General features: G+C 44.9%; 1 protein-coding gene across 2 annotated transcripts in view; it reads left to right on the top strand.

The window, feature by feature from the left end:
• GLRX3 (glutaredoxin 3) overlaps positions 1-14,803 on the top strand; it is a 34,731-nt gene extending 19,928 nt beyond the window's left edge. The window contains exons 5-11 of one of the 2 annotated variants that reach the window (XM_037011432.2): positions 4,794-4,966; positions 5,203-5,264; positions 6,949-7,006; positions 8,708-8,760; positions 11,306-11,345; positions 11,436-11,528; positions 14,530-14,803. In XM_037011432.2, the coding sequence (XP_036867327.1) occupies positions 4,794-4,966; positions 5,203-5,264; positions 6,949-7,006; positions 8,708-8,760; positions 11,306-11,345; positions 11,436-11,528; positions 14,530-14,580 (530 nt within the window). In that variant the 3' untranslated portion in view covers positions 14,581-14,803. The remainder of the gene's footprint in view (positions 1-4,793; positions 4,967-5,202; positions 5,265-6,948; positions 7,007-8,707; positions 8,761-11,305; positions 11,346-11,435; positions 11,529-14,529) is intronic. The other variant, XM_037011433.2, reaches the window with a different exon arrangement.
• The last annotated feature ends 13,036 nt before the right edge of the window (positions 14,804-27,839 follow it).

Raw genomic sequence — 27,839 nt, 5'->3', positions numbered from 1 at the left:
ACTGACAGGGCGTTCGTTGGTGGTCCAGTGTCTGCCCTGTGTACCGCCTTCCTGTCTTCTCTGCGTCTGGTGGTTGTGATTCACCCGTTGCTGCCATTGCCAGTTGATGGCTCCTGGTGGTTTAAGGAGTCTTAATGCTATGGCTTATATAGTCACACCTATTTTCTGTACACATATATGCTTGTAATTTTGTCCTTAAATAAGTTTTATACTTATTTGGCCCCTCTGGTATTGGATTGATGATGTTTTCTTTTTAAGATGCCTAGTACAACATTATAATGTTGCATAATTGAACATTTAATGCCTTTTGATGATGCTGTGGAGAATCTAAGTGTATTTGTTTCAGTTGCACAGGGGGGAGTTTATTAAGACAGGTGGCATAAAATTGGGTGTGCTGTTGATATGACTACTGCATGTCCAGTGTGACAAGCTTTCAATACAAATTTAATTGTAAATTCTTCCCTGTAGTTAGCAAATTACATAATAAATTATGAAAAAATCTAGTTTTAAAAATAAAGTTTCATGATGATTTCTATCTTAAAAAGATAAAGAAATGGTTCCTTTATCTCTCAGTTCTACTTGAAACATTTTCTTGCCAGTGTTTATATGTCAGATAATGCCTGCTGTTTATGTTATTTGTTACGAGAATTTCCTGGAGGGAAGGATGTGAAAGAAACACCTTCCCCTGAATTGTGAGGGAGCCCTATGGGCTGAGAACAGACCAGGACAAGCCCCTTTGGGGGTCCGTGAATTTTATGAAGGGGTTACTTACAGAGTGGTGGACGGCATGTGGGCGGCTGTCCCCTGAAGTCACTGCCCACTGCCCGTTAGGTTCGTTTTTCATCAGGGAACAGGGAAGGGGGCTTCGTGCAGGGCAGCAGGTAAACTCGGAGCTTCTGCCTCCTCTCCTGTGTGTCCAGGCACTGGGTAAACGTTCTGTGGTCCTGTGTCTCCAGCCTGCAGGCTGAGGCTGGGGAGCAGTGCCTACCCTCTGGGACAGCCTGTCCTGCCGTCTGCCTGTTAAAGCGGCTACTTTAGTCAAGTGTCTTTACTCCAGTGAGGGTCTGGACGACTGTCCACACCGTGGGGCCGGAAAGCTGCCTCAGTGCAAGTGCGGTGTAGTGCAGTGAAAGGGAGCGGAGTGGAGTGTGGCGGCGCACTGCGGAGGACCGCGGTGCAGTCTCACGGCCCACAGGAGACGGCAGCAGGCAGTCTGCCCTGTGCTTGTTTCCGATGCAGGTTGCATCTGGTTCACTTTGTCCCAGCAGGTGTGAAAATCATTTCTGGTGCTTTATTTGGTGACTTAAAAACAAGGACTCAAAACATCCATCCAGTGGGTTTTATTCAGTACCAAGTTGGAAGTGCTGTGGAACTGGCTGTAAAATGTGGATGAACCTGTGTGACGGGCTGTACATAGTAACCCTACAGTAGCAAGATCAGTAAAATACTCCTCTTTGGGACTGGACAATAGCGATCTCTTAATCTTCTCTGAGTGACGACCTGGTGCAGTTGGCCTGTGATTGAGCTGAAGCTTGAGGAGGGTGTAGTGAGTCACCGGAGGGGAAGTGGGGTCCCGGAAAGCAGTGTAGACTCGATGCCCGCCACGCCGGGCCAGCTCAGTCCCAGCTCCGCCCCCGTGCCACACGCCTCGGAAGCTTAAGGTACAAGCCAGTTACCCTCCCAGAGCCTCAGTTCTTCCCTGGTGGTGTCAGGGGTTGGAGGCAATCTTGGAGATTGTTATCAAATCAGATGTATGATTATTCAAATAAATTAGAATTACACTTAGACATAATTTTTCTGCTTACCTTTCATTCTTTAGACTGAATTTATGAGGTATTTTTAACCATTTTTATATAAGCTGTGTGGCATTTAGAAGACTATACAAATAACACGTTAGAATAGAAAAGTAGCTTTAAAATAAAACTATATTTTTAATAGGATTTCTGATCCCTGATATTTTGGTTTCTGTCACAACATGTCTTTCTACCTCATACAGTAAATAGCTCCTTTTAGATTGTTGGAATTCTTTGATAAAATATCTACTCAAGGATTGACTGGAGGTATTCTCATTGGGACTGCCCAGCCGTTTTTTGCGTTGACTGTGCTCGGGCTGTTTGGCTTCCTGTGTGCACAGCCACACAGACCGTCTTCGCCGTCTTTAAACTTTCTCCTCGTAGGAACATACATGACTTCCACCTTCTTCCTTTCTGAGCCTGTTTAGGGGACAAGTGTTTTCACTCTCCTGCTGGCGCATTAGAGATGAGGTGCAGGCAAAGCCTCCCTTATGAAATCCATGGCCACGGTGCCCCTGAGCTTGAGTGACTGGTATGTACATGCTCAGCACAGGGTCCTCTTTGAAAACAGTATTGCCAGGGGCAGCCATTGTGCCCACGGGGTTCCCGTTGTGGAGTAGAGCTACATTTGATTTTCGAGTAACTGGTCCCCACCTTGCTTTTAGTTAATCAGAAAAACATGAATGAGTAACATTTAAATTTCATATCAAGGAACCTTGAAAAACCATTTCAGGGTGTGCCCTGGAGCTTGGACTCGTCCCAGCCCTTGCACATTTCACATCTCTTTCATCTTACCCTTTGCTTTCGGACTCTGCCAGCAGACTCGGGTGGCCCCTTATGAGCCTGATGTGTTGATCGGGCCTCTGTCATCCAAGAATCAGGCTATCCTCAGTCTGTCCTCAGGAGGACAGGAAAAGAAGGGCTGCCCTGTTCAAGGAAGAGTTTCAAGAACACTGACATGTACATCTTTTTAAATAGAATGTAAAACCCTTGAATATGCAGGTTAATTGAGTTATTTGGGAATTCCTGTATCCCTTTCGGTTAGCAAAGCTTGTAGCAGAGTGTAAGGTATTTGAACCACTGTACTGAAATTTCTCCTGTGGTGAGAGTCATCTACCTGGGTTAAATCAGACACAGAAACATTGTGGGTTCACAAGTGTTCTTTAGGGTTTTGTTGTTAGACATAGTGATGAAATCTGGCAGATTGGCTTATTCACATTTTCTGTCATGGGAAGAAATGACTGTGGATAGAAATTGTGTTTCTTTGGCACTTAAACATGGCTTTTCTACTTTTAAATATTTTTATTACATTCATGTATTTTTCTTACAAAAAAGAAGTGTGAATACTTTGTTAAGAATAAAGCCGCCTCACTATTTTATCCTTAAGCATGACATTTCCAGTCTGCCACTTTAACCCTTAAAAATGAAACACTACCAATCAATCTTTCTAGTCTGCATGTAATTGCCTAAAGCTAAAATAAAGCTTTTTCCTCAGCCTGTTACAGTAGAAATGAGTTAATATATTGGTGACAGAATAACCGTCAGCAATCAGCCCTTAGCTGTTTACTAATGAACTCCCCTATGAATGAGAAAATTTCAGAATCAGTGTTTTACTTCAGGCTGTACATGAACTTAACACTTCAGTTGTAGGAAAGGCGACTTACATGCTGTACAAATAAATGCCGGTGCTTCATCTCAATGAACTGCAGTTCTGGGAAGTGTTCCGAGCTCAGTAATAGATCCGTGTTTTAATAGTACACGTGCTTTTGCATGACATCAGATGAAGCCTTTTCCTGCAGTTAATCTTTTACTGAATTTTAGGACTCAGTTTTATTTAGAAATAATTGCAGATGCTGTTAAATCTTACAGGAATATTGAATCTGAAGAACAGGTTGTTTCCCAGTGAATTACAACTGTGTTTGAAAAGAAGAATGATGGAGTGTGAAGGAGCAGAGTGCTGCAAAGTATTGGAAAACAATCGGGAAGGATTAGCTTATGGAAAGAAAAATACCCTCTTTCCAGACAAGAGTGATAGATTTATTTATAAAAGACTGATATTCACACTCACATTCTTTAGTACTAATGTCATAATAAGAAAATGATGTCAAAAAAGTATAGGGCTAAAATGTGTCACAAAAGTGTAATAAAATCATGGAACATAAGATTGTCACTACAGTGCAGTAAAAAAAAAAATCACATTACATACTTTGGGGAATGTAAATAGTTTTAAAAAAGAGACTGTCAAGTTACACCACCAGATGAGAAACAACACTCAACCTATTAACAGTTCATATACAACAGAGAAGATGGCTCTGGATTCAATGTGCTATATCCATTTTAGCCTAAAAGAGAACACATTCCTTCCCTGTTTTTAATGGATTCTATTTAGAAATGGTAAAGATTGAGAACTACTGAAGTGGATACACAGGAAGTAGTAAAAAGGGGAACAGAAACCAAACATAATTGGGTTCCCAGGAGGGTCAAGTAGTAGTTAAACATTCCTGTCGTAGAGTGTTTTCTTCTACCTGGCATTGGTTCTCATGGAGGCAAAGACCAGCAGCGCTGGGAGGGGCTGTCCCAGGTGTCCGGCCGCCGATGGATGGGGGAGTACCGGGAGAGGAGGTGGCTGTCCAGGGCTGACTGTGTATGCCTTTGGTGGATGGAGCAGGTGTTGGGGTGTTTTGGCCAGCATTCTTTCTCCTATAACAGAAAATAAACCTAATATTGAAGAGGAACTTGGATAAATACACAAATGTTTTTCTTACTCCGTAAGTGTGTTAAAAGATAAGCCCTACCTGAGCATGTGGTGCTGTTCAAGGTCAGGTAAAGGGTTCTTGGAATTAGTTTTCTTGTTCCATAATATGCAACCATGCTAACAGATTGCTGGTGAAAGAGAGGCGGACATCTATGTTCAGTAGATAATAAGTAGTCTGGATTAATTTAAAGTCATGTGTGTGTTTGAGAGAAGCTAAGCTCTGTATTTTCTTTTCCTTTACGCAGGTTTCAGCAAGCAGATGGTGGAAATTCTTAATAAACATAATATTCAGTTTAGCAGTTTTGATATCTTCTCAGATGAAGAAGTTCGTCAGGGCCTCAAAACCTATTCCAATTGGCCCACCTATCCCCAGCTCTACGTTTCTGGAGAGCTCATAGGAGGACTCGACATAATTAAGGTTAGCATTGAGAAGTCTGTCCTTTGTAAAAAATTTGCATTTACAGCATACTTTTATAAGTGCTGTAATAAATCTTAAGTATAAATTTCTAAAGAATCTCTATATTTGCAAATAGGCACTTGGAATAATACAGAATATTTCTGATGGGATGGCTGACTAATGTTCTGTGTCATGGTATGACCGAGGAGATTCATGTGGCCATGAATGTTTTCTTAGACCTAATGTGTGTATTTCAGGAACTAGAAGCATCTGAAGAACTAGATACAATTTGCCCCAAAGCTCCCAAATTAGAGGAAAGGTAAGTGTTTTTAAACCTGTAAGTAGTTTACCATTTATAATTTAAAAAATATTTTTAAATTATCAAGTGTTTGCATTCTCTGTTTATAGAATCCAGGTTTTTTTTTTTTATGCCAAGGTCATAATTTGACTTTGGCCTGTTTAGGAGACTTAAAGGGACCTTTATTGTAACACATATGAATTAAAATAGCATTTAAAAAGGAATTTACTTTGAAATATGTCAGCATATCAGTCATTCATAGTTGGGGCTTGAGTTTGTAAGGTAAAGGTTCCTTTTGTGATTTTCTTGCCATTGAACATTTTGAGAATTTCTAAAAAGTGTTTAATAGTATCTCATTTATCTGTCCTTGATTAATAAAGTAATCCTCTTAAATAAATAGATATGTCATACTGCTTTTTAAGTGCCACGTTGTCTCAGATGATTTGTACCCTTTCCTGCCTTTTTGATGAGAAGGTGGTGCTCTGGCCCCTTGGTGACCCTGCCCTCCTGGGTGCATTCTGAGCTGTGTGACCTGGGCAGCTTGTGGAGGCTGTGTGGCCTCAGAAGGCTGTGGTGCTTCCTCGTGCTTGTGCTGGCCTTCTGTCTGTCTGTCTGTCTGTCTGTCTGTCTGTTCTTCCTGTTGAATGTGCCTCCTGTTGTGTGTGTCCCCGTGTCAGTCATACTGCTTCTCTCTTTCCCTAATGTGCTGCATGTCTGTCGCCTATGGTTTCAGACACCAGAAGATAACTGGCTAGAATTAATAGAGAGAGTAAAATTCACTGTATTTTGAGTAATCACTTAAAGGGCTCCTGGTAAGCAAAGTGCAGGAGCCCCAGTTCCTGGGCTCCATGGCTTCTCTGTTTTGGCCCCCTGGATCCAGGTTGTTGGGGTACTAGGTGAGTGATGAGCAACATGTTCCTGATTTCTGGTGGTTTGTCTGGGAATTAGCTAATCGTACTCTGTTGAGAGTGTACATGACACAGCTTGGAGCATGACTTGTATGTTTCACTTGTGTTAACTTCATTCCGTGGAGCTGTCAATCTGTGAATGTTCCAGGCCACGGTGACATGGCCACCTTGGGGCTCAAAGGTTCCAGTAGCAGCAGGTCACTGTGCTGATGCCCATGGTTCCTGAGGTTTGTGACTGAGCTGTGGGCTCTGTGTGGATGGTTCCCATTCCTGCCAGCAAGTTAGAGCAGGTTCGGAAGATTGTAAAATGTGAAACACCGAGTAAAGATGGGAGCATCTGATTTTAGCAGCCGGTGCTTGTTGAGTCCCAGCACTTCACACTTCCCCTCCAGGTATGGCCTTGGGGATACAGGCTTCAAGCCGTGCGTGGCCTCATGACGCAAAAGGGAAAATACATGGTCTAGTTTTGGACATTTTGAATGGGCTCATATATAGAGCCCAAATGGGCCAATTCCTTCCTGGATTGGTAGTTATTGTTTTTAGTACTGTGAGTTGACAGGCTTCAGTTGCAACTTGAAGGAACACTGGTTGCCTTAAAAAGCCATGTTGTGTTTTACAGTGGCTTAGGGAGAGAATGAAATAAAGGAAGGTATCTATGCATTTGCTTGTTTAATACCACTCAGAGCTGAGAACTGTCATCCTGCTCCCCCAAATAGGCATGTTTCTCATGAGGCAGAGCAAAAGTGGTGTTTAATAATTGAGCTGAGCCATCTTATATATCAATTTTCTCTCTTTAGGCTCAAAGTACTGACAAATAAAGCTTCTGTGATGCTCTTTATGAAAGGAAGCAAACAGGTAAAGGACTCAAAAATGGGCTTATTTGCAGTTTCTTTTGATGCTAACATCTGCGACAAGGGGACACTTACATCTTTTCTCCTAGCTCTAGCTGATGAAGCTGTAGTGGTATCAGGAAGTTATCCCTGCCTTAATTGGTGCTTGTGGAGATCAAACAGGGTAATCTCCATTTTGCCTGACTTTATCATCAGCGTCTCAGTGGGTGCCTTTCTTTCTGCTGCCAAACTTTGCTAGCTGAGTGGGCGGCACCGTTAACGCTTCGCTGTCCCGTCACCACCTGAGTTTGCTGACTTCCGTAGCCTGTGCCTCTGGTCCCTGCACCCCGGGTGCAGGGGAGCTCACGCTTCTTGGATTTGCAGCTCCCCCTCATCCCTTCCAGGGCAGCAGTGGAGAGGCAAGCCCAGTGTGCTCTGATGAAAGCGGGAAACAGTTTGCAGTTCTCCCCCGTGGTGGGCGGCGGTGGCGGCTTTTCTGATGACAGTGCATATTGATGTGCATCATTCTGACTATCAGGTTTAAGAGTTTGAACTAAACTAACTATCCTTTGCCATTGGACTAGAGTGGTGATCTCCAAAACCCAGCCTCTGTTATCTGACTTTATTCTCAAGCAGTTGTTGAGGTGAGAAAGGCTGGGCAGTCTGGCTGGTCCCGGGGATGAGGAGACCAAAGCAGAGGGGAGGGCGGCAGGGCAAAGGTGCTGCGGTCAGGTTCCGCCTGCCCCTGGGCCACCAGAGCACGGGCGCTCGTGCTGAGCTGCATTCAGGACTGTCACTTCCCGCCTTTTGTGGGGGGCCTTATAATGCCTCTCAGGGACATTTTGGGAATGAGGTTGCAGTAACTGGTGTGAAATAACTAAGGTAATGAAACCAGTTAGTTAGCATAACTAATGTTACTGATACAATGAAAATAATAACTAGGGAAAGGTAAAAAGGGCTTTTCATGTTGGAATCACTAGATTAGGACTGAGGTTCTGTGACTGGCTCACTATTTACTGAAACAAAATAGAGGAAGTTAATAATTCCCAGGAGGGAAAAAGTCATCTTTTTAGTTCTTGGTGATTGTTTAAAACAGATTTTTATTCTTAATTTTTTTTTCTGGAAGCCCAGGAAGTATCCGTACATCTGGGGAACAGAATTGTTAGTGCTACTGAGAAGTTGAGGTGGTGCGAAGTGTTGTCTATGGGATTGCCAGGATTTGGGTTCTCATACCATGAGGGAAAGTGTAGCTTCTCCAACCTCAGAAAAGTTTGGCACTCTGATGTAAAGGTAAATGTACCAGTGGGGGTACAAGTCCAGTTGGGAACAGGAAGGTGGTGGTCCAGTTCATTGCGAAAAGGTTGAATGCGTTGAGATCGCCAGTCCGAGTGAAGTAGAGAAGCAACCAGAGTCTTGAACTGGTGAACTGGTGCCCACAGAGACTCTAAGATACCAGAACAAACTGGCCCCAGCAGCTGCACACTGAAGTCGGTCTGGGCCGAGTGTCTGGATAATGTCTGGACGGTCAGTGCTTGGCGGGGCGGAGGGTGGCAGTGGCCTCCCGACAGCTCACCTGCCCTGACGCTCTGATGGGCAGAGGCACCGGGTGCGGGAGGCTCCTCTTCGCCGCCGCGCTGTTTACAGGCGCTGGGCCTGCTGACCGAGCAGTAGATGGAACTGTGCAGAAAATGTCACCTACCTTAAACTTCTCTTTTTCTAAATTCAGGAAGCAAAATGTGGATTCAGCAAGCAAATTCTGGAAATACTAAATAGTACTGGGTATGTAATCTTGTTTTCAAAGCAGTGTATTTAAGAAATTTTAACATCTGAGTTTTGCCACTGATGCTTCTCAGTTGTTAAGTCTCTAACTAGTCATGTATTTTATCTATTTACCAATTTTTGCTGCGCTGTTTTGTGAGTGTTTTAACTTTGACCACAACAGAAGCTAATGGCCAGTTCAGCCTGTTGGTGACATAAGGGAGCTTCCACGGCCGTGGCTTCCGGCTTTTCAGTCCCAGAGGAGCATTGCTGACAGCTCCACCACACAGGGACCTTATGGTGAAAGGGTGTCCAAGTTTTTAGTATTTGCTAGGAAATACTCTGGTTTCTCAGCAGTGCGCAGAGCACGCGGTGTGGCCCTTTTTTCGGAGCTGAGAAGTCGGCAGGGTTGGGGGCTGGCAGGGCTAAGTTGCAGGGCTCACGCTGTAATCTGCACAGTGATGAAGCTGCCAGGTAAGGAAATCCTGGTCGATTTTTGTGCTTAAGCACAAACTGCTTTTCTGGAGAAACTTAGCATGTGTTCTACAGGGTTTGTCAGATGTTTCTGCTTACTTCTCCTCATTTCTTATTTCACAGTTGCTTCTCTTTAATATAAGCATTCTTCATACTTATGTTAGCTTTAGGTAGATTAGCTGATTCGCCGAAGTTCCAGGGATAGTAACCTTTGCAATATTTAGACATTGTCGGGCAGGGTTGAAAGTAGTCAGTTGAGCAGCACAGGTTAAATGCGACTTCAGGGGCATGAAAAGGAAAAGGGCTGACCTCTTTAAATGACTGTGATGCCGCACAGAGGCCCGTCTTGTGGGGGTGTGGGCCTGCGGCCTCCAGCCCGCTCCTTCCTCATGGTGCCCACGGGCGTAGGAGAGTCTGGCTGAGTGTGGTGGTCGTTTTTATGGCTCCTTTGCTCCATCTTCCTCCTGCCACAGCCCAACGGGAGCGCCCCAGCCACCTGTCCCTGGTGGCTGCGGTCCCCTCTGGGCAGGCCTCTGTGAGGTCTGGAGGCCGGGCCGGACAGCACCTGGCACATCTCGGCTCGTGCTCTGTGGAAATTTTCCCTAGCTTTCCGCGCTCTGTCTCGAATCCTGTTTGGATTTGGAAGTACCAGTTATCCCATCTTCTCTGGAGGATAATGCCTGCCCAGCTCCGGACCTGCTAACCCTGGTCAGCTCTGCAGCGGGCAAGGCCACGGGTGCTCTGAGGCTTTTTTGCTGCCTTTTCATGGTCTTACTCCTGAGTTACCAGCACATGGGGAGCGCCTGCCCTTCCCTGTTCCTCTACTTTTCACTTTTCCTGTACTAGCCAGAGTGCACATGCTTTGCAGGGCTGAGTCCCGGGAATGCAGAGGTGCGAAAGACCCCATTACAGAGAGACCCTCAGGACATGTGTTGTGTCTCACCACTCTGTGTGCTGCACGTTCTTGGGCCTGACAGGCTTAGGTCCCTGACAGTTGTGCTCCAACTCGTGTTCATCCTGTTCAGGTCAGGAGATCACCTCCTTTGGTTCAACTTGAAGGGAGACTTAGAGTGGATCTTTTTTTTAAGTCTTTTTTTGCTCTGTTCAAACATTCCTCTTTCAGTACTTGCTGCCGTGTTGTATTTTTTTGACTGTTCTTGCACCGTGGACCTGTTCTTAGGAACTTGTTTGTGAAGTAAACAAGATTTCCCTGTGAGAGTGGTTTCAGTTTTACAGAAACTGAAATTTGTTTTTTATGTGTGGCATTTTTCCTTGGGCAGTTTTGGACTGCACGTACCCACAGCCTCCCGTGGGGGCTCAGTTGCACGTCCACGCTGGTTCGGCCCCCACGAGTGTCGGTGTGGTTGCGTTTCCATGCAGTGACTTCATTCACTTACACAAGTGGTGGTCAGTACATGGCAAGGAGCACAACATTTTCACTGGTTTTGTGTATTGAAAACAGCATTTGTGTTCTGAAATAGGTTCATTTCCTCGTGGAAGCACACCCCCTGAGGCGGCATTCGCGGGCAGCATGGTTATCCTGCTGGTGGGCCCCAGCCTCTGTCTGTGGCCCCTTCCCGCTGCCTAAGTAGCTTCCCACAGGCTCAGGAGCCGAAGCCTAGGGTGGGGGCTTGAAGTGGGGTGACAGTATCATTGGCAACAGGCCCATGTGAACGGTGACCGTGAGCCTGATTGCGTGGGCAGCACGAGCTGGCCGCCTCCTCTCGTGGGTAAGCGTCGCTGGACGCAGCCCTGCTGCTCATGTCCGCCTGGCTGCTCCTTCTGTGCCGCACTGCAGGGTTGAGCAGTTGTCGCAGAGATTCATTGGCCCGCAGAGCCTAAATGTTTCCTGTCTCACCTTTTAAGGAAACGACTGCTGAACCCCCATTTATCTCAATACTGTACAGAAAAATGTAGATGAATTTGTATTTTAGAATGACTTACTCTGTGTGGTACTTAAGATGTAGTCATATCCATTTTCTACAGTAAATTTTGTTAGCAAAATAGTTTACTCTTCTTGACTTTTTAAAAGCACCAGTTAGGTTTTACAATTTTTGTTTAAAATTGTTAAAATGTCTTCTCCTTTTTGTAGTGTTGAATATGAGACATTTGATATATTGGAGGACGAAGAAGTAAGTTCTTGTTTTATGTTTTGTCCTTCGCCTTAGTTTTAACCTCTAAGGTCTGATGGGATGGTTTCAGGGCCCCTGTCGTTTCCGTAGGTTCGGCAAGGATTGAAAACCTACTCAAATTGGCCAACATACCCTCAGCTGTACGTGAGAGGGGAGCTTGTCGGAGGCCTGGATATTGTTAAGGTAAGGTCAGCGTCTGTCTGGTGCCCTAAAGAACTGAGCATTTTGGCATTTTGAAAATTGTGACTTGAGACTGGACAGACTTGGGGGTTTGCTGATCCTGCCTTTTCTGGTCTCTGTCCGCTCACTTCTAGGCCAGTGTCACCACTTCTAATTCCAGAGTACTGTGCTGTCCCTGTCAGGGCTGCAGCAGACCGCCTTCCCCTCACCCTAGAGGGCCTCTCCTGCTTCTCTGGGTCCCCTTCAGCTCCAGAGGGGCTGGACTGCCAGCTAAAGACAAAACCGTCGCTTGGCATTCGGAGATGCCAAGCTGGTAACGGCTGAGCTCAAATTTGACTTTTACTCCCATATGCTCACTCCGGTAGAATGTCCCTCCGTGCAGCTTGTCTTCGCCCTGTCCCCTCTGCTCTGAGTCTCCTTGTATGTCCCTTGTTTACATCTGTTTTCTATGTCTTTCAAGGCCCCTCTTGAATTCACAAGTCTGTGAATCATTTACAGATTCTTCCAGAAATGTTTTGCTCCTGCAGCTCTCCTGTCCTTTTATGTTTATGTTACTATAGTTACAGTTTTCTCTGTCACTTTGTTTTGCCTTAGCCGCGTGCCTCTGGCGATGGGGTGAAGAGCACCAGTCCCTGGGCAGAAGCCCCAGTCCCCTTGCCAGCCCGGCCCTGCTGGCTCTGCAACAGAGACCTGAGGTCACTGATCTCAGTTTCCTGAAAGAAAAACGCAGAATTCCATCCAGCCAGCTCCCAGTGCCCCTTTGGTTCTCAGATGCTAGAAAGTGGTCAGCTCTGTCGGATCGCAAGCACATGTGGAGAGGACGTTGTTTCTTGTATGCCTTTGATGACTAGTTCACTCCTCTGCTTTAACAGGACTCAACTGAATTTTAGACGGGCATGCTTGCGCCTGATAGCACCCGTGTGCCCCGTGGCTGTCTTCGCTGCTAGCCCGCAGCCACGGGGAGCCGCAGCTGTGAGCGCTCTGGGCACTGCCCTGCTGGAGGAGAGCGGCGGGTACTGGAGAGGGTCTGCAGGGCAATGCGATCTCAGGGTAGGCGGGCCGGCAGGGTCACTCTGGAAACCCTTCTCTTGCGTTGCTTGTTGGGGGATTTTGAGGTCCAATGTCTGGCTTTGTAGGTGGAGAGCAAGTGGTAAGCAGCACTGCCCCTAGTTACGTTGTCAAGTGAAGTTGAAGCCCTGCTTGGGTCACGTGGACGAGCCCTGCCAGCACCAGGTGGCTCAGTGCCACGTGCTCAGCACCGTGGACAGGATGCTGGCACATGCAGGCCCGAGCGCCTCTGGCTGCTGATGTCCTTCAGCCAAGCAGGTTTTGTCTCCTACAGCATCCGGGTTTGACATCACACTTCTTACACAAGCCAGTGAGGCATTTTTCGTAGTAATCAGTGCCATTCCCGAAGGAAAACAAAAGGTTTAACAATAGTTTTGAATAGCCCTGAAACAACAAAAATAGATCTGCATTTGTTATTTTATATATATTTTTCATTTTTGTAAGACACAAACAGTCTTCAGACCCCAAATACCCCTGAGCCTGATCTTGTCTGGATGTTTTATAGCCGGTACCTTAGCCGCTGCTAACTCTTGGGAAGGTACAGTCAGTAAATCTCATGTGATTCTAAGGCTGAGCTGTGTGGGCAACTTCCTTCTCAGTATGTAACAGGGTGTTGTATGACTCACACATTTGGAAACGTGTGATATTGGTACCTGTTCTCCTGAGCAGGTAATGGTTGTAGCTCTGTCGCCTTTTGGGCCTGGTTCCCTAGACGCAGCCCCTGTTGTCTGTGCCGCCAGAACGGCAGGTGTGTTCCAGGCGGGCTCACTCTGGCCAGCCGCTGTTGGAAGGAACATCACGTGCTTTTGTCTGGCGGGTGGATGAGTAACTGAGAGGCCCAGCAACTCAGTGACTCAGTCAATCTCATGTCCTGAGAGGAATAGCTGCTAATTGATACGTACTCAGAGAGTAAGAATATTTAGAGCAGGTTGCCATTCAAACTGCGGCTCACACAGATGAGAAGCCCACAGCAAGCCTGGGCGCTGCCTTAGGGCGCCACCTCAGTCCCGCCTGCCCTCTGCCCTGCAGCCCGGGAGGGAAGCCTTGTTCTCCATAGACAGATGAGGAGACAGCCCCAGAGGCGTCTGCTCTGCGAGCCCTCTGCTGTGGTGGCCAGTCAGCCCACGAGCCCCGCTCCCCCCAGGGCGGCCGGCCTTTCTCCGAGCAGCTGGCCTGCTGAGCCCTGTGCTCGGGACGTCCTGCTGCTCCTTTGCTGCAGCAGGAGGCTGCCAGTTAGAGGGGTGGGTGGGTTCCCAGGACACACTGGGGCGGTGGGCGTTGAAGGACAGTCACGCCTTTGTGGGTTTAACCAGACAGGAGGCCTGTGCCTTTTAGTGGCGCTATTGATTGATGTTCATGCTGCTTAGTAATAACCTGAAATTTTACATCAGATTAAATGTTTATCTTAAACTGGAAAATCTCATTTATTGTTTTTAGTCACATTTTAACCTTGTATTCCCAATTTTAAATCTGAAAAATAGGTACAAAAAACACGTGAATTACTGTGTCCTAGTGGATCCTGGCCTGACATTTCCGTGCCAGTGCTGGGACTGAGGTGCGGGGAAGCCTGCCGGCTGCCCAGGGGGCAGCAGGCGCCCGTCCGCGGCGTTCGCGCGGGCGTGCACACGGCCTGGTGGTGTCCTTGGCGCCGTTCTGCCACGTCAGAGTTCCTGCCCTGCTGCTTTTGCTCTGTCCCCACAGCTGTGCTCACTGGTGCTGAGCGATCTGTTGGTTTTAGAATCCCTTTTACCTTTGATTTTGTGACCCGACAGCGAGCTTTTTATGGCATAATATTCAGCTTGGGTGTGTCGGTGGATAGGCGTTTGATCCAGGGGGTGTTTCTTTGGTTCTCTAGAGATGCAGCCTGCGACTGGAACAGGTTCTCCTTTTCTTATATATACATGTACATGTTACTGTTTTCTACTTTCATTTCTAGGAACTGAAAGAAAACGGTGAATTGCTGCCTATACTGAAAGGAGAAAATTAATGAACGTTGAACTAGGTGCCCAGCTATTGCAAGAGATACTCACCTACAGTGGAGAAGTTCATGGCTCAGTCCTCCCGAGGGGGCTGGGAGGGCAGGTGCTTCTACCGGTTATGCTTTGTGTCTTTCACAAGGTTGTGCTAAATATGTGTATGTTTTGTTTTTTTCACCAAAAATTGATGACGAACATCTTTAAATTCAATTAAAAACAGTTGTGTAAAAAAAAGTATCTTTGTAGTGATGTTAAACATAAAGTTACCAAAATTAACCTGCTTTAAACCCCTTTTTCATAATCTGTGGGCATCTTGTAGCAGTTAAGAAACACAGTCTTCAGAAAATGGAGAACTCTGATGGAGTCTAACCCACAGTAATATTTAGAACAGCTCATAGACCAGGCCACTGGCGCCCCTCACTGGCCAAAGATCTCTTTACAGCTTGGAAACAGTCCCCTGCCACTGTTTTCTGATGGTGTCACTGAGTTGGCACTGGGAGATTGCAGGGGTGATGTAGGGTGTCTGCGGGCACGCTCATGGCAGGAAGCACCAGTTATTACAGGAAGCTCTTAAGAGGAAAGTGATTTCTCGCGGAGTGTGTTACAGTAAGCACACTTTATATACAGGCAGAAGAGTGGACAGCTGTGGCCGAGAGCTGGAGAGTGTTGTCAGCTCGGGTTAAAGTGCCACAACTTATTTTAATTACTATATTGAAAGTATTGATTTAGCCCCTAAATCGGTTGAGGGCATCCTGAGATCCATGAAAATTTCAGCAGTGTTTTTGATCATGAATCTAACATGTTTAAATAGTAGGTGCTCCGGCAGGCCTCTGTCGGGCATGCCTTCTTCGGGACAGCTGAATCCACCTCCGTGGTTCTTAGACTTTTTCAGGACCCACGGCACGTGCTGTGTGCACGAATTCTTGCTGGCTTGTTGATCGAGGCAGTGAGGCCCCACGGGTGTCTGGTGGCCGTAAGGAAAGGGGCTCGGAAGTCAGCAGTTCAGCAAGAGCAGCAGGAGGAAATGGACGCCCTCCTTACCTGCCGGCCTTTCTCCCCCTGGGCGTCAGGCTTTTCCCTGCTCTGACTGCATCTAGCCGGGGGCTGGCATCCAGTGGGCGCTGGTTACACAGTGGGGTTTGCACGAAGCCATAAAGGTGGACGTGGCCTTCTTGCTTCCTGTTGCGGGAGGACACCCACTGCGCTGGATTTCCCTGTCATCAGATGGGGCTGTTGGGCATTGGTCTGTGAACTTTGGTTTTCTGATTAAAACAACTCATTATAGAAGTAAAACTTTAAAATGCAAGTGGAAGTGGAATTCTGACTGAAAGTTTATTAGGCCATTGGCTTTAGTGAAGGTCGCTGGGAGGAGGAATGGCTACTTCCCCTGTATATTTGATCCCAAACTTAATTATAGCAAACTGTTCTCATGATTTTGCTCTGTCCACAAGGGCCACCTGTCCTACTATATTTTCTTCTAAGTCACCTTTTAACTTCACCTTCTCCTAAGCAAGAGTAAATCTTTGTTATCACAGATTTCAGGAGCCAGTTTCCACCTAAGGCTCATTCAGGTAAACACAGGGCACCTTTCCCACCAGTGCCCGCCTCCCACTGAGTCTCTCTCATCCAGCCAAAGGCCGTTCTCCAGGGATGTAAATACTGAGTGCATTGTGGGGGGACCTGCCCTTTGGGTGACGCGAAGCTTCCACAGCGTCCTTGCCTGGGCCTCACAGGTTGAGTTAGGGTCAGAGTTCAGACCTTTTGGGGAGTGACCTGTTGAGTGTGACTTCACCTTTCTCAAGTTCTGTCAGTTGTTGTGCCACTGACTCCAGGGGTGTCGGAATGACAGTGGAGCATATTCCTATTTTTTTTTTTTTTTTGAGATAATTATTTTTTATTGAGGGGTAGTTGACACTGTGTGTAGTTGACACACAGTAGTACATTAGTTTCAGGTGTACAACACAGTGATTCAACATTTATATACATGATAATTCTAGCTACCAGCTATCACCATACAAAGTTGTTAACAATATTTTGACTATATTCCTTATGCTATACATTACATCCTGGTTACTTATTTATTTTACAATTGGAAGTCTGTACTTTTTTTTTTTTTTTTTTTGAGAGGGCATCTCTCATATTTGTTGATCAAATGGTTGTTAACAACAATAAAATTCTGTATAGGGGAGTCAGTGCTCAATGCACAATCATTAATCTACCCCAAGCCTAATTTTCGTCAGTCTCCAATCTTCTGAAGCATAACGAACAAGTTCTTACATGGTGAACAAATTCTTACATAGTGAATAAGTTCTTACATGGTGAACAGTGCAAGGGCAGTCATCACAGAAACTTTCAGTTTTGATCACGCATTATGAACTATAAACAATCAGTTCAAATATGAATATTTGTTTGATTTTTATACTTGATTTATATGTGGATACCACATTTCTCTCTTTATTATTATTATTTTTAATAAAATGCTGCAGTGGTAGGTAGATGCAAGATAAAGGTAGAAAACATAGTTTAGTGCTGTAAGAGGGCAAATGTAGATGATCAGGTGTGTGCCTGTAGACTATGTGCTAATCCGAGCTAGACAAGGGCAATAAAACATCCACGGATGCAGAAGATTTCTCTCAAAACGGGGGGTGAGGTTCTAAGCCTCACCTCTGTTGCTCCCCAATTTCTCACCTGATGGCCCCCCTGCGACTGTGCCTGTCTTAGGTTGTTCCTCCCTTGAGAAATCTTACCCGTCTCTGGCTAACCAGTCATCTTCCGGGGCCATACAGGGAAATGTAAAGTTGGTAAGTGAGGGAGAAGCCATATTGTTTGAAAAGGTTAGCTTTTTCCTTCTTTGCAGATTTATGCCCTGTGGCTTCTATGCCCAGCATTTGTCTTGAGGTGTCTTTACCACTTGGAAGAATTATGATACTTGGTAATTTCGATATGAGGCACAAATTCTATTTAAGGGTTGTAATTAGAAAGGAAGAAGAAAAGCTATAGAAGTAGCAGGTGGAAGAAAACATGGGAAGATTGATTATTTATTTGACATATCTTCTTGTAGAGTAACTTCAGCATGTATAGGTTTTAACCTACTAATTAAATTGCGCACACACATTAACATAATAGGAGTACAGTTACATAACCAAAGCAGATCTATAATTACCAGCCATCTCCAGTGAAACCAAGAAAACCAGTTAGGCACCTTAGGCATTTGTGAAGACATCTATGATATGGTGGATATTGTCTTACTGTACTTGAACAGTCTGAGAGAAATCAGACAAATTAAAACAACCCATTCCTGGGGACTGTTCACATCCCATATGTTCTTTTAACAGTAGATAGTCTATAGTTGCAAGATTTTGGAGCGCTGCAACTTGCACTTCTCCTAATTCTTGGTTGAGTTCCGACAGTATAGATCCAGTCAAATTTGTTGTTTTACTGTATGCACAGGCCAGCTTAGATATCTCCTTCTTCATTCCAATGGCAAGTCCAGGAACCGGTGGGATGAGTGCAGCTACAGCTGCAGCATCGCCTGGATCTTTGTTGAGGTTTTTTGATGATCATCTTCTGGTATGACTCTTCCAGAGAGTGCTGATGTTGGAAGTTCTTCTTCATATCATATCTTAGTTCATTGTCTGGGTAGCCAAATTAGGCTTTGATCCTCTGTATAAACACAAACAGACCCTTTGCCCACACTTTGATATGCCCTTTATACCATTGTGTAGAACTCATTGGAGGTCACCACACAGGAATTTTTTTTTTTTTTTAAGAGAAAGGAGTATTATCAGAAAAATGTACCTCCATAGCTGATCATCTGACACCCTTTAAGTGATCAAAATTAAGGATATTTAAAGCATGCATTAATCGTTGGTTTACAGTTTTATCCTATCAGGGAGTAATCCCCCTTTTCTTTCTTTTTTTTTTGTTATCATTAATCTACACTTACATGACGAATATTATGTTTACTAGGCTCTCCCCTATACCAGGTCCCCCCTATAAACCCCTTTACAGTCACTGTCCATCAGCATAGCAGAATGTTATAGAATCACTACTTGTCTTCTCTGTGTTGTACAGCCCTCCCCTTTCTCCCTCCCCCTCCATGCATGCTAATCTTAATACCCGCCTTCATCTCTCTCCCCTTTATCCCTCCCTACCCACCCATCCTCCCCAGTCCCTTTCCCTTTGGTACCTGTTAGTCCATTTTTGGGTTCTGTGATTCCGCTGCTGTTTTGTTCCTTCAGTTTTTCCTTTGTTCTTATACTCCACAGATGAGTGAAATCATTTGGTATTTCTCTTTCTCCGCTTGGCTTATTTCACTGAGCATAATACCCTCCAGCTCCATCCATGTTGCTGCAAATGGTAGGATTTTCCCTCTTCTTATGGCTGAGTAGTTTTCCATTGTGTATATGTACCACATCTTCTTTATCCATTCATCTACCGATGGACATTTAGGTTGCTTCCAATTCTTGGCTATTGTAAATAGTGCTGCGATAAACATAGGGGTGCATCTGTCTTTCTCAAACTTGATTGCTGCATTCTTAGGGTAAATTCCTAGGAGTGGAATTCCTGGATCAAATGGTAGGTCTGTTTTGAGCATTTTGATGAACCTCCATACTGCTTTCCACAATGGTTGAACTAATTTACATTCCGCAGTGTAGGAGGGTTCCCCTTTCTCCACAGCCTCTCCAACATTTGTTGTTGTTTGTCTTTTGGATGGTAGCCATCCTTACTGGTGTGAGGTGATACCTCACTGTAGTTTTAATTTGCATTTCTCTGATAATTAGTGATGTGGAGCATCTTTTCATGTGTCTGTTGGCCATCTGTATTTCTTTTTTGGAGAACTGTCTGTTCAGTTCCTCTGCCATTTTTCAATTTGGGTTATTTGTTTTTTTGTTGAGGTGTGTGAGCTCTTTATATATTTTGGACGTCAAGCCTTTATCGGATCTGTCATTTTCAAATATGTTCTCCCATACTGTAGGGTTCCTTTTTGTTCTATTGATGGTGTCTTTTGCTGTACAGAAGCTTTTCAGCTTAATATAGTCCCACTTGTTCATTTTTGCAGTTGTTTTCCTTGCCCGGGGAGATATGTTCAAGAAGAGGTCACTCATGTTTATGTCTAAGAGGATTTTGCCCATGTTTTTTTCCAAGAGTTTAATGGTTTCATGGCTTACATTCAGGTCTTTGATCCATTTGAGTTTACTTTTGTATATGGGGTTAGACAATGGTCCAGTTTCATTCTCCTACATGTAGTTGTCCAGTTTTGCCAGCACCATCTGTTGAAGAGACTGTCATTTCGCCATTGTATGTCCATGGCTCCTTTATCAAATATTAATTGACCATATATGTTTTGGTTAATGTCTGGAGTCTCTAGTCTGTTCCACTGGTCTGTGGCTTTGTTCTTGTGCCAGTACCAAATTGTCTTGATTACTATGGTTTTGTAGTAGAGCTTGAAGTTGGGGAGTGAGATCCCCCCTACTTTATTCTTCTTTTTCAGGATTGCTTTGGCTATTCGGCGTCTTTGGTGTTTCCATATGAATTTTTGAATTATTTGTTCCCGTTCATTGAAGAATGTTGCTGGTAGTTTCATAGGGATTGCATCAAATCTGTATATTGCTTTGGGCAGAATGGCCATTTTGACGATATTAATTCTTCCTAGCCATGAGCATGGGATGAGTTTCCATTTATTAGTGTCCCCTTTAATTTCTCTTTAGAGTGACTTGTAGTTTTCAGGGTATAGGTCATTCACTTCTTTGGTTAGGTTTATTCCTAGGTATTTTATTCTTTTTGGTGCAATTGTGAATGGAGTTTTTCTGATTTCTCTTTCTGTTGGTTCATTGTTAGTGTATAGGAAAGCCACAGATTTCTGTGTGTTAATTTTGTATCCTGCAACTTTGCTATATTCCCATATCAGTTCTAGTAGTTTTGGGGTGGAGTCTTTAGGGTTTTTTATGTACAATATCATGTCATCTGCAAATAGTGACAGTTTAACTTCTTCTTTACCAATCTGGATTCCTTGTATTTCTTTGTTTTGTCTGATTGCCGTGGCTAGGACCTCCAGCACTTTGTTAAATAACAATGGGGAGAGTGGGCATCCCTGTCTAGTTCCCGATCTCAGAGGAAATGCTTTCAGCTTCTCGCTGTTCAGTATAATGTTGGCTGTGGGTTTATCATAAATGGCCTTTATTATGTTGAGGTACTTGCCCTCTATTCCCATTTTGCTGAGAGTTTTTATCATGAATGGATGTTGAACTTTGTCAAATGCTTTTTCAGCATCTATGGAGATGATCATGTGGTTTTTGTCTTTTTGTTGATGTGGTGGATGATGTTGATGGACTTTCGAATGTTGTACCATCCTTGCATCCCTGGGATGAATCCCACTTGGTCATGGTGTATGATCCTTTTGATGTATTTTTGAATTCGGTTTGCTAATATTTTGTTGAGTATTTTTGCATCTACGTTCATCAGGGATATTGGTCTGTAGTTTTCTTTTTTGGTGGGGTCTTTGCCTGGTTTTGGTATTAGGGTGATGTTGGCTTCATAGAATGAGTTTGGGAGTATCCCCTCCTCTTCTATTTTTTGGAAAACTTTAAGGAAAATGGGTATTATGTCTTCCCTGTATGTCTGATAAAATTCCGAGGTGATTCCATCTGGCCCGGGGGTTTTGTTCTTTGGTAGTTTTTGATTACCGCTTCAATTTCGTTGCTGGTAATTGGTCTGTTTAGATTTTCTGTTTCTTTCTGCATCAGTCTTGGAAGGTTGTATTTTTCTAGGAAGTTGTCCATTTCTCCTAGGTTTCCCAGCTTGTTAGCATATAGGTTTTCATAGTATTCTCTAATAATTCTTTGTATTTTTGTGGGGTCCGTCGTGATTTTTCCTTTCTCGTTTCTGATTCTGTTGATTTGTGTTGACTCTCTTTTCCTGTTATTAAGTCTGGCTAGAGGCTTATCTATTTTGTTTATTTTCTCGAAGAACCAGCTCTTGGTTTCATTGATTTTTGCTATTGTTTTATTCTTCTCAATTTTATTTATTTCTTCTCTGATCTTTATTATGTCCCTCCTTCTGCTGACCTTAGGCCTCAATTGTTCTTCTTTTTCCAATTTTGATAATTGTGACATTAGATCATTCATTTGGGATTGTTCTTCCTTTTTTAAATATGCCTGGATTGCTACATACTTTCCTCTTAAGACTGCTTTTGCTGTATCCCACAGTAGTTGGGGCTTTGTGTTGTTGTTGTCATTTGTTTCCATATATTGCTGGATCTCCATTTTTATTTGGTCATTGATCCATTGATTATTTAGGAGCATGTTGTTAAGCTTCCATGTGTTTGTGAGCCTTTTTGCTTTCTTTGTACAGTTTATTTCTAGTTTTATGCCTTTGTGGTCTGAAAAGTTGGTTTGTAGGATTTCAATCTTTTTGAATTTACTGAGGCTCTTTTTGTGGGCTAGTATGTGGTCTATTCTGGAGAATGTTTCATGTGCACTTGAGAAGAATGTGTATCCTCTTGCTTTTGGATGTAGAGTTCTGTAGATGTCTATTAGGTCCATCTGTTCTAGTGTGTTGTTCAGTGCCTGTGTGTCCTTACTTATTTTCTGTCTGGTGGATCTGTCCTTTGGTGTGAGTGGTGTGTTGAAGTCTCCTAAAATGAATGCATTGCATTCTGTTTCCTCCTTTAGTTCTGTTAATATTTGTTTCAGGTATGTTGGTGCTCCTGTATTGGGTGCATATATATTTAGAATGGTTATATCCTCTTGTTGGACTGAGCCCTTTATCATTATGTAATGTCCTTCTTTATCTTTTGTTACTTTCTTTATTTTGAAGTCTGTTTTGTCTGATACCAGAATTGTAGCACGTGCTTTCTTCTCTGTGTTGTTTGCATGAAATATCTTTTTCCATCTCTTGACTTTAAGTCTGTGCATGTCTTTGGGTTTGAGGTGAGTCTCTTGTAAGCAGCATATGGATGGATCTTGCTTTTTTATCCATTCTATTACTCTGTGTCTTTTGATTGGTACATTCAGTTCATTTACATTTAGGGTGATTATTGAAAGGTATGTACTTACTGCCATTGCAGGCTTAAAGTTTGTGGTTTCCAGAGGTTCAGGGTTACCTTCTTTACTATCTTACTGTCTAACTTAACTCGCTTGTTGAGCTATTATAAATGTGGTCTGATGATTCTTTATTTCTCTCCCTTCTTATTCCTCCTCCTCCATTCTTCATATGTTGGGTGTTTTGTTCTGGGCTCTTTTTAGGGGTGCTCCCATCTAGAGCAGTCCCTGTAGGATGCCCTGTAGAGGTGGTTTGTGGGAGGCAAATTCCCTCAACTTTTGCTTGTCTGGGAATTGTTTAATCCCTCCTTCATATTTAAATGATAATCGTGCTGGATACAGTAGTCTTGGTTCAAGGTCCTTCTTTTTCATTGCATTAAATATGTCATGCCATTCTCTTCTGGCCTATAGGGTTTCTATTGAGAAGTCTGATGATAGCCTGATTGGTTTTCCTTTGTAGGTAACCTTTTTTTTCTCTCTGGCTGCCTTTAATACTTTGTCCTTGTCTTTGATCTTTGCCATTTTAATTATTATGCGTCTTGGTGTTGCCCTCCTTGGATCCCTTGTCATGGGAGTTCTGTGTACCTCTGTGGTCTGAGAGGCCATTTCTTCCCCTAGTTTGGGGAAGTTTTCAGCAATTATTTCTTCAAAGACACTTCTATCCCTTTTTCTCTCTCTTCTTCTTCTGGTATCCCTGTAATGCGGATATTGTTCCATTTTGGTTGGTCACTCAGCTCTCTTAGAATTCTTTCATTCCTGGAGATCCTTTTATCTCTCTCTCTGCATCAGCTTCTCGGCGTTCCTGTTCTCTGTTTTCTACTCCATTAATGGTCTCTTGCATCTCGTCCATTCTGTTTTGAAGTCCTTTCAGAGCTTGTTTTATTTCTGTATTCTCCTTCCTTAGTTCTTGCATATTTCTCTGCAAGTCCATCAGCATGGTTATGACTTTTGTTTTGAATTCTTTTTCAGGAAGACTGGTTAAATCTATCTCCCCAGGTTCCTTCTCAGGGGAAGATGTAGCAGATGCTGAAGCTGTCTGGATTAGTCTTGTCTGGGTCATATTTTTTTGCCTTTTCATGTTGACAGGTGCTATTGACTGTCAGCTGGGAAAGCCAAACTTTCCACTAGCTCCTGGCCTTTCTTTACTGGGACAACTGCGGCCCCTAGTGGCTTGTGTTGGGTAATTGCATGTAGACTGGGTCTTTGTGTCTTGCCCGGCTGGTATGGAGGAAGCTCCCTTGCTGAGGGGTGGCCAGCCTTAGGCTGCTGCTCTGCTTTCGCAGGGCCCAGAGGGTAATGGAGGGGGGTGCAGTTTGGCTGTTTACCTCCGTGGGGGGTCTCAGAGCTGTCGCCCAGGGGGTTAGTGCGCCTGGTTTTCCCTGTAATTTCCAGCCACTGGGCTGTGACCTGTGTTGTGTCTGTCCAGCTGTTACGTCCCTGTCCCTTTAAGACTTTCAAAAAGCGCTCGCTTTTCTTTGTCACAGGGGCATCAGCTTTGGGACCCGCTCAGAGGTCTTGGTGCCCTGTTTCCCTAGTTTCCAGCCCTCCACGCATGCACTGTGTCTGCGCTCTGGTGCGGGTGGCTGGGGCTGGGTGTTCAGCAGTCCTGGGCTCCCTCCCTCTCCCGCTCCGACACCCCTCCTCCCGCCGGAAGCTGGGGTAAGGGGCGCTCAGGTCCCGCCGGGCCGGGGCTTGTATCCTACCCCTTTCACCAGGTGCTGGGCTCTCGCACGAGTGGATGTAGTCCAGCTGTTGTCCTGTGTCTTCTGGTCTCTCTTTTAGGATTAGTTGTATTTGTTGTATTTTCAAAAATATATATGTTTTTGGGAGGAGATTCCCATTGTCCTACTCATGCCGCCATGTTGGCTCCGCCTCCTCCACATATTCCTATTTTACAGGTGTTTCTGTCTTGACATTGGGAAGGTTAGAAGTCTTGTTCATGCAAACGAATTGGTAGCCATTCCTCATCTGATTGTATCAGGTATAATTTAGGAGTGAAGTAAGTGATTCTTGGGCCCAGCTGAATTTCGAGTTCATAGGCAGTCCCCAGCTGGATTTTCTGACAAATGTCAAGCTGCCCTTACAGTTAGGTTTTGTCAAAATTGATGTCCTCTCTCCCATTCACAACTAGACTCTTTTTCCCAGCACGTGAGGGACTGTCCAGCCCACAAGGAGGGAAGGATGCTCGTGTCATCTGGGTGTTGCCCCAGGTCTGAGCTTGTTGAGAGCTCATGGTGGGTGGGGACTTTGGGTAGGGGCTGTGTGAGGGTTCTAGTGGGTTTGGGCGTTTTGGAGGAGAAGGGTTGTGTCTGGGTGGAGGAGCGGAGATGCAGTGACAGGCTTTGGGGAGCAGGCCCTCTGCACCCCTCCTAGCTCTCTCTGCCTGGCACTTACCACGCCGCCTCCTGGGCTTGAGTCACCTGTGGGTCCACTGTGGCCCCTGAGGCTGCAGAGCTGCAGTTGAAGCTGTAGGGCGCTGAGGACACTGCACTGTGACCTGGCCTGTTAACCCTCAGACCGACACCTCCCCTGTCAGGACTGCCCTTCTGGAGGGGCCTCACAGGAACCAGAAAGGCCTCAAAGCAAGGGTGTGTGTGTTGAGCCTGGAGGTGCCTTTCTTTCCAGGGAAGGGTTCCTAGGGGTTTGGTACCCCCTTGGGGAAAAACCTGCAGACCTGGGCCTTGGTTTTTAAAACTCTGATTTTGTTTAGTAACCAAAAATGGAAAGAAAAAGTAAAACCAACAAGAGGAGTTGGGAATTCTGTGCAGTTGAGAACTGGGGGAGATAAAGACTTGCCCCAGGGCACAGTGTGGGTTGGGCAGAGACTCATGTCCTGGATGGCCCTCTGCCCCCACCTGAGGTCTGCCCCTTCCGTGCAGCCTCCCCACCATGGTGTGTGGGGTTCAGTGGCCTTTATGCTGGGGATATGTCAGGGTGGACCTGCCAGGCTCTCTCACTTTTGCTCTGATTGTGAACCTCCCCTGGGCTACCTTCCCTGCTGCGCCCAAGGACTCTGTGTGACTTGCTGCTTAATAAAGACAGGATTGTTGTTGGGAGGCCGAGAAGGTGTGTGTGCCGGACAAGCTGAAATAATGCATGTGTCCCTTGTGAAGGTGACGGGATGGGGTGGGGCCTGGCCGCTGGTGACAGCTGAGCCTTGCAAAGTGTTCTGCGCTTGGCTTCTGTCAGGAACTGCAGGCCCTGTCCGTCCTGACCATTAACTTGGCTCAAGAAAGAAAAAAAATGAGTTTTCATTGTCAGCCTTTGTAACAGTCCTACTGAGGAGTTTGAAATTGACCTTAATTTCTAAATTAATTTCTAAAAATAGTAAACATGCCCTTATACTTAGAAAATCTCATTCTAATAACTTTCTAGTCATGAAAAGAAGTTCAGTTGATTTTAGTTGCAGACATAGAGCTGCAGTATGTTTAAATCACTTGGCTCAGGGAAGCATTACCTGCCTTGGAAAGAATTTCCTAAATAAGAACCCTCCCCAACGGTCAGATTAGAAGGTAAAAGCTTACATTTCTTAACAAATTGAAACATGCTTTATGATTGATTTTCAATTGAAATCGGTTTTTTCAAAATTTGGTAATTGATACTTGTTACTAATGTCCAATCCTTTTTTTTTTCTAAGTAAAAGTAATTCAGTTCTTTGTAGGTGAGTTCAGTTTTTAATGTGTATCTCATTCTAGTAATGTGTAAACGCTGGAGTAATTTACTGATGCCTTGTTCACCAGAACCGGTGATTTCAAACACGGTTTCGTGATTGGGATCCCACTCTGGTCTCAAACTCCTGGGGCTTTTCCCATATAGCTTTCATATCTACGGTTGCTCAAGAGTTGGGCGACATGAGTGTGACTGGCTTCCGGCACAGTCATGATCTGGTGAGGAGGGTGGTCAGGGCCGCCTGTGTGCTGGGCGTGTGCTCAGGCTCCCCACACCTGCTCATCTCAGGCCCCACCATCCTCTGGGCTTTGCCAAGCTCTCGCCCTGGGGCTGGGGTTTGAACCGGGACACAGCCCAGCCTAATGCTGCTGCTGTCTTGGCTACAAGGTAGTGGTAGGCAGGAAAACAGATACGACATATGAGTGGGGTGGAAAGAGTAAGGCCAGTAAAGCCCAGGACCTCAGAGTTAACTAGTTAAAAGTAGAGAGCTCAGAAGGCCAGGAAGTTTGGCCTAGAAGTTTGAATACTCCCCAGATAAAGAAAAGTATCTCAGCATAGCCAGTGCTTCCATTGTGTCAATTAGCAAATACCATTGTAAGATTCACTTTAGCACCTGATAAAAGGCCCAGCTTATTGAGGAACAATTCTATATGAAAGCTAAGATTGCATTTTAATCAAACAGATGATGGCTCAACCCACACTGGAGGCAGGGCAGACAGTCTTGATTGATATGCTTTCAGACAGAAGCTGATACCCTGGAAAAGAATCAAAGCAGTAAGTTTCTTGTGTTAAGTTAAAAAAAAGAAAATGTCTTAACAAAGATGAACGTTCTGGGACAATTTGGCAGGTCCGCATTCCTGAAAATCCTCAACTGCCTATAAAACCCCAGACCCCAAAACTTTCAGTGCGCACCTCTCCAAGGTTGCCCATGCTTTCTATGTATGTAACTAATAAAACTCCTTCCCAACCCTTCAGTGCACTCCTCTCTCCGAGGTCACCCGCGCTTTCTAAGTGTGTAGCCTTAAAACTTCATCTCAGCCTTCCAGCGGGCCTCTTCTATGTGCCCCTTTCTCCAAGTGCACACTTTCTCTCTTTAAAACGTAAACCTTTCAGGGCACCTCTCCTCCCTGAGATTGTCCGCACTTTTTCTCTATTTAAGTAACTTGAAATAAAACTTTTGCTGTGCTTCACTACTGTGTCTCTGCCCTTCAGTTCTTTGTTGCAGTGGGGACAAGAACCGAGGAAAATACACAACGCCCCCTAACAGCGTGCTGCAGGAGGCCGTGCCAGTGCTTCCCCTGGCACCCCCCACCCCCTGCAGAAATGCGGCGTGTAAACATGAAGGTGAGGAGTATTGGGGCTTTTTAAAAGTTAGGTGCAGGACTTGGCACTGTGTCACTAAAAGCTCTCTCCTGTGCCACCCCACCTTCATCTAGAGGGTTATTTGCAGATAGTGAATTTTATTTCTTTGTAAAACATCCCATTTTATTAGGAGAAAGTTACAGGTTTCCTGTTTGAAGTAGGGGAGAACCTGCTCTTCTTTGGGGGCACCTGGGGAT

The sequence above is a fragment of the Manis javanica genome, chromosome 7 (genome assembly GCF_040802235.1).
Source record: "Manis javanica isolate MJ-LG chromosome 7, MJ_LKY, whole genome shotgun sequence".
Lineage (NCBI taxonomy): Eukaryota > Metazoa > Chordata > Mammalia > Pholidota > Manidae > Manis > Manis javanica.
Note: the sequence above shows the minus strand (reverse complement) of the source record. Positions and strands in the feature narration are given on the sequence as shown.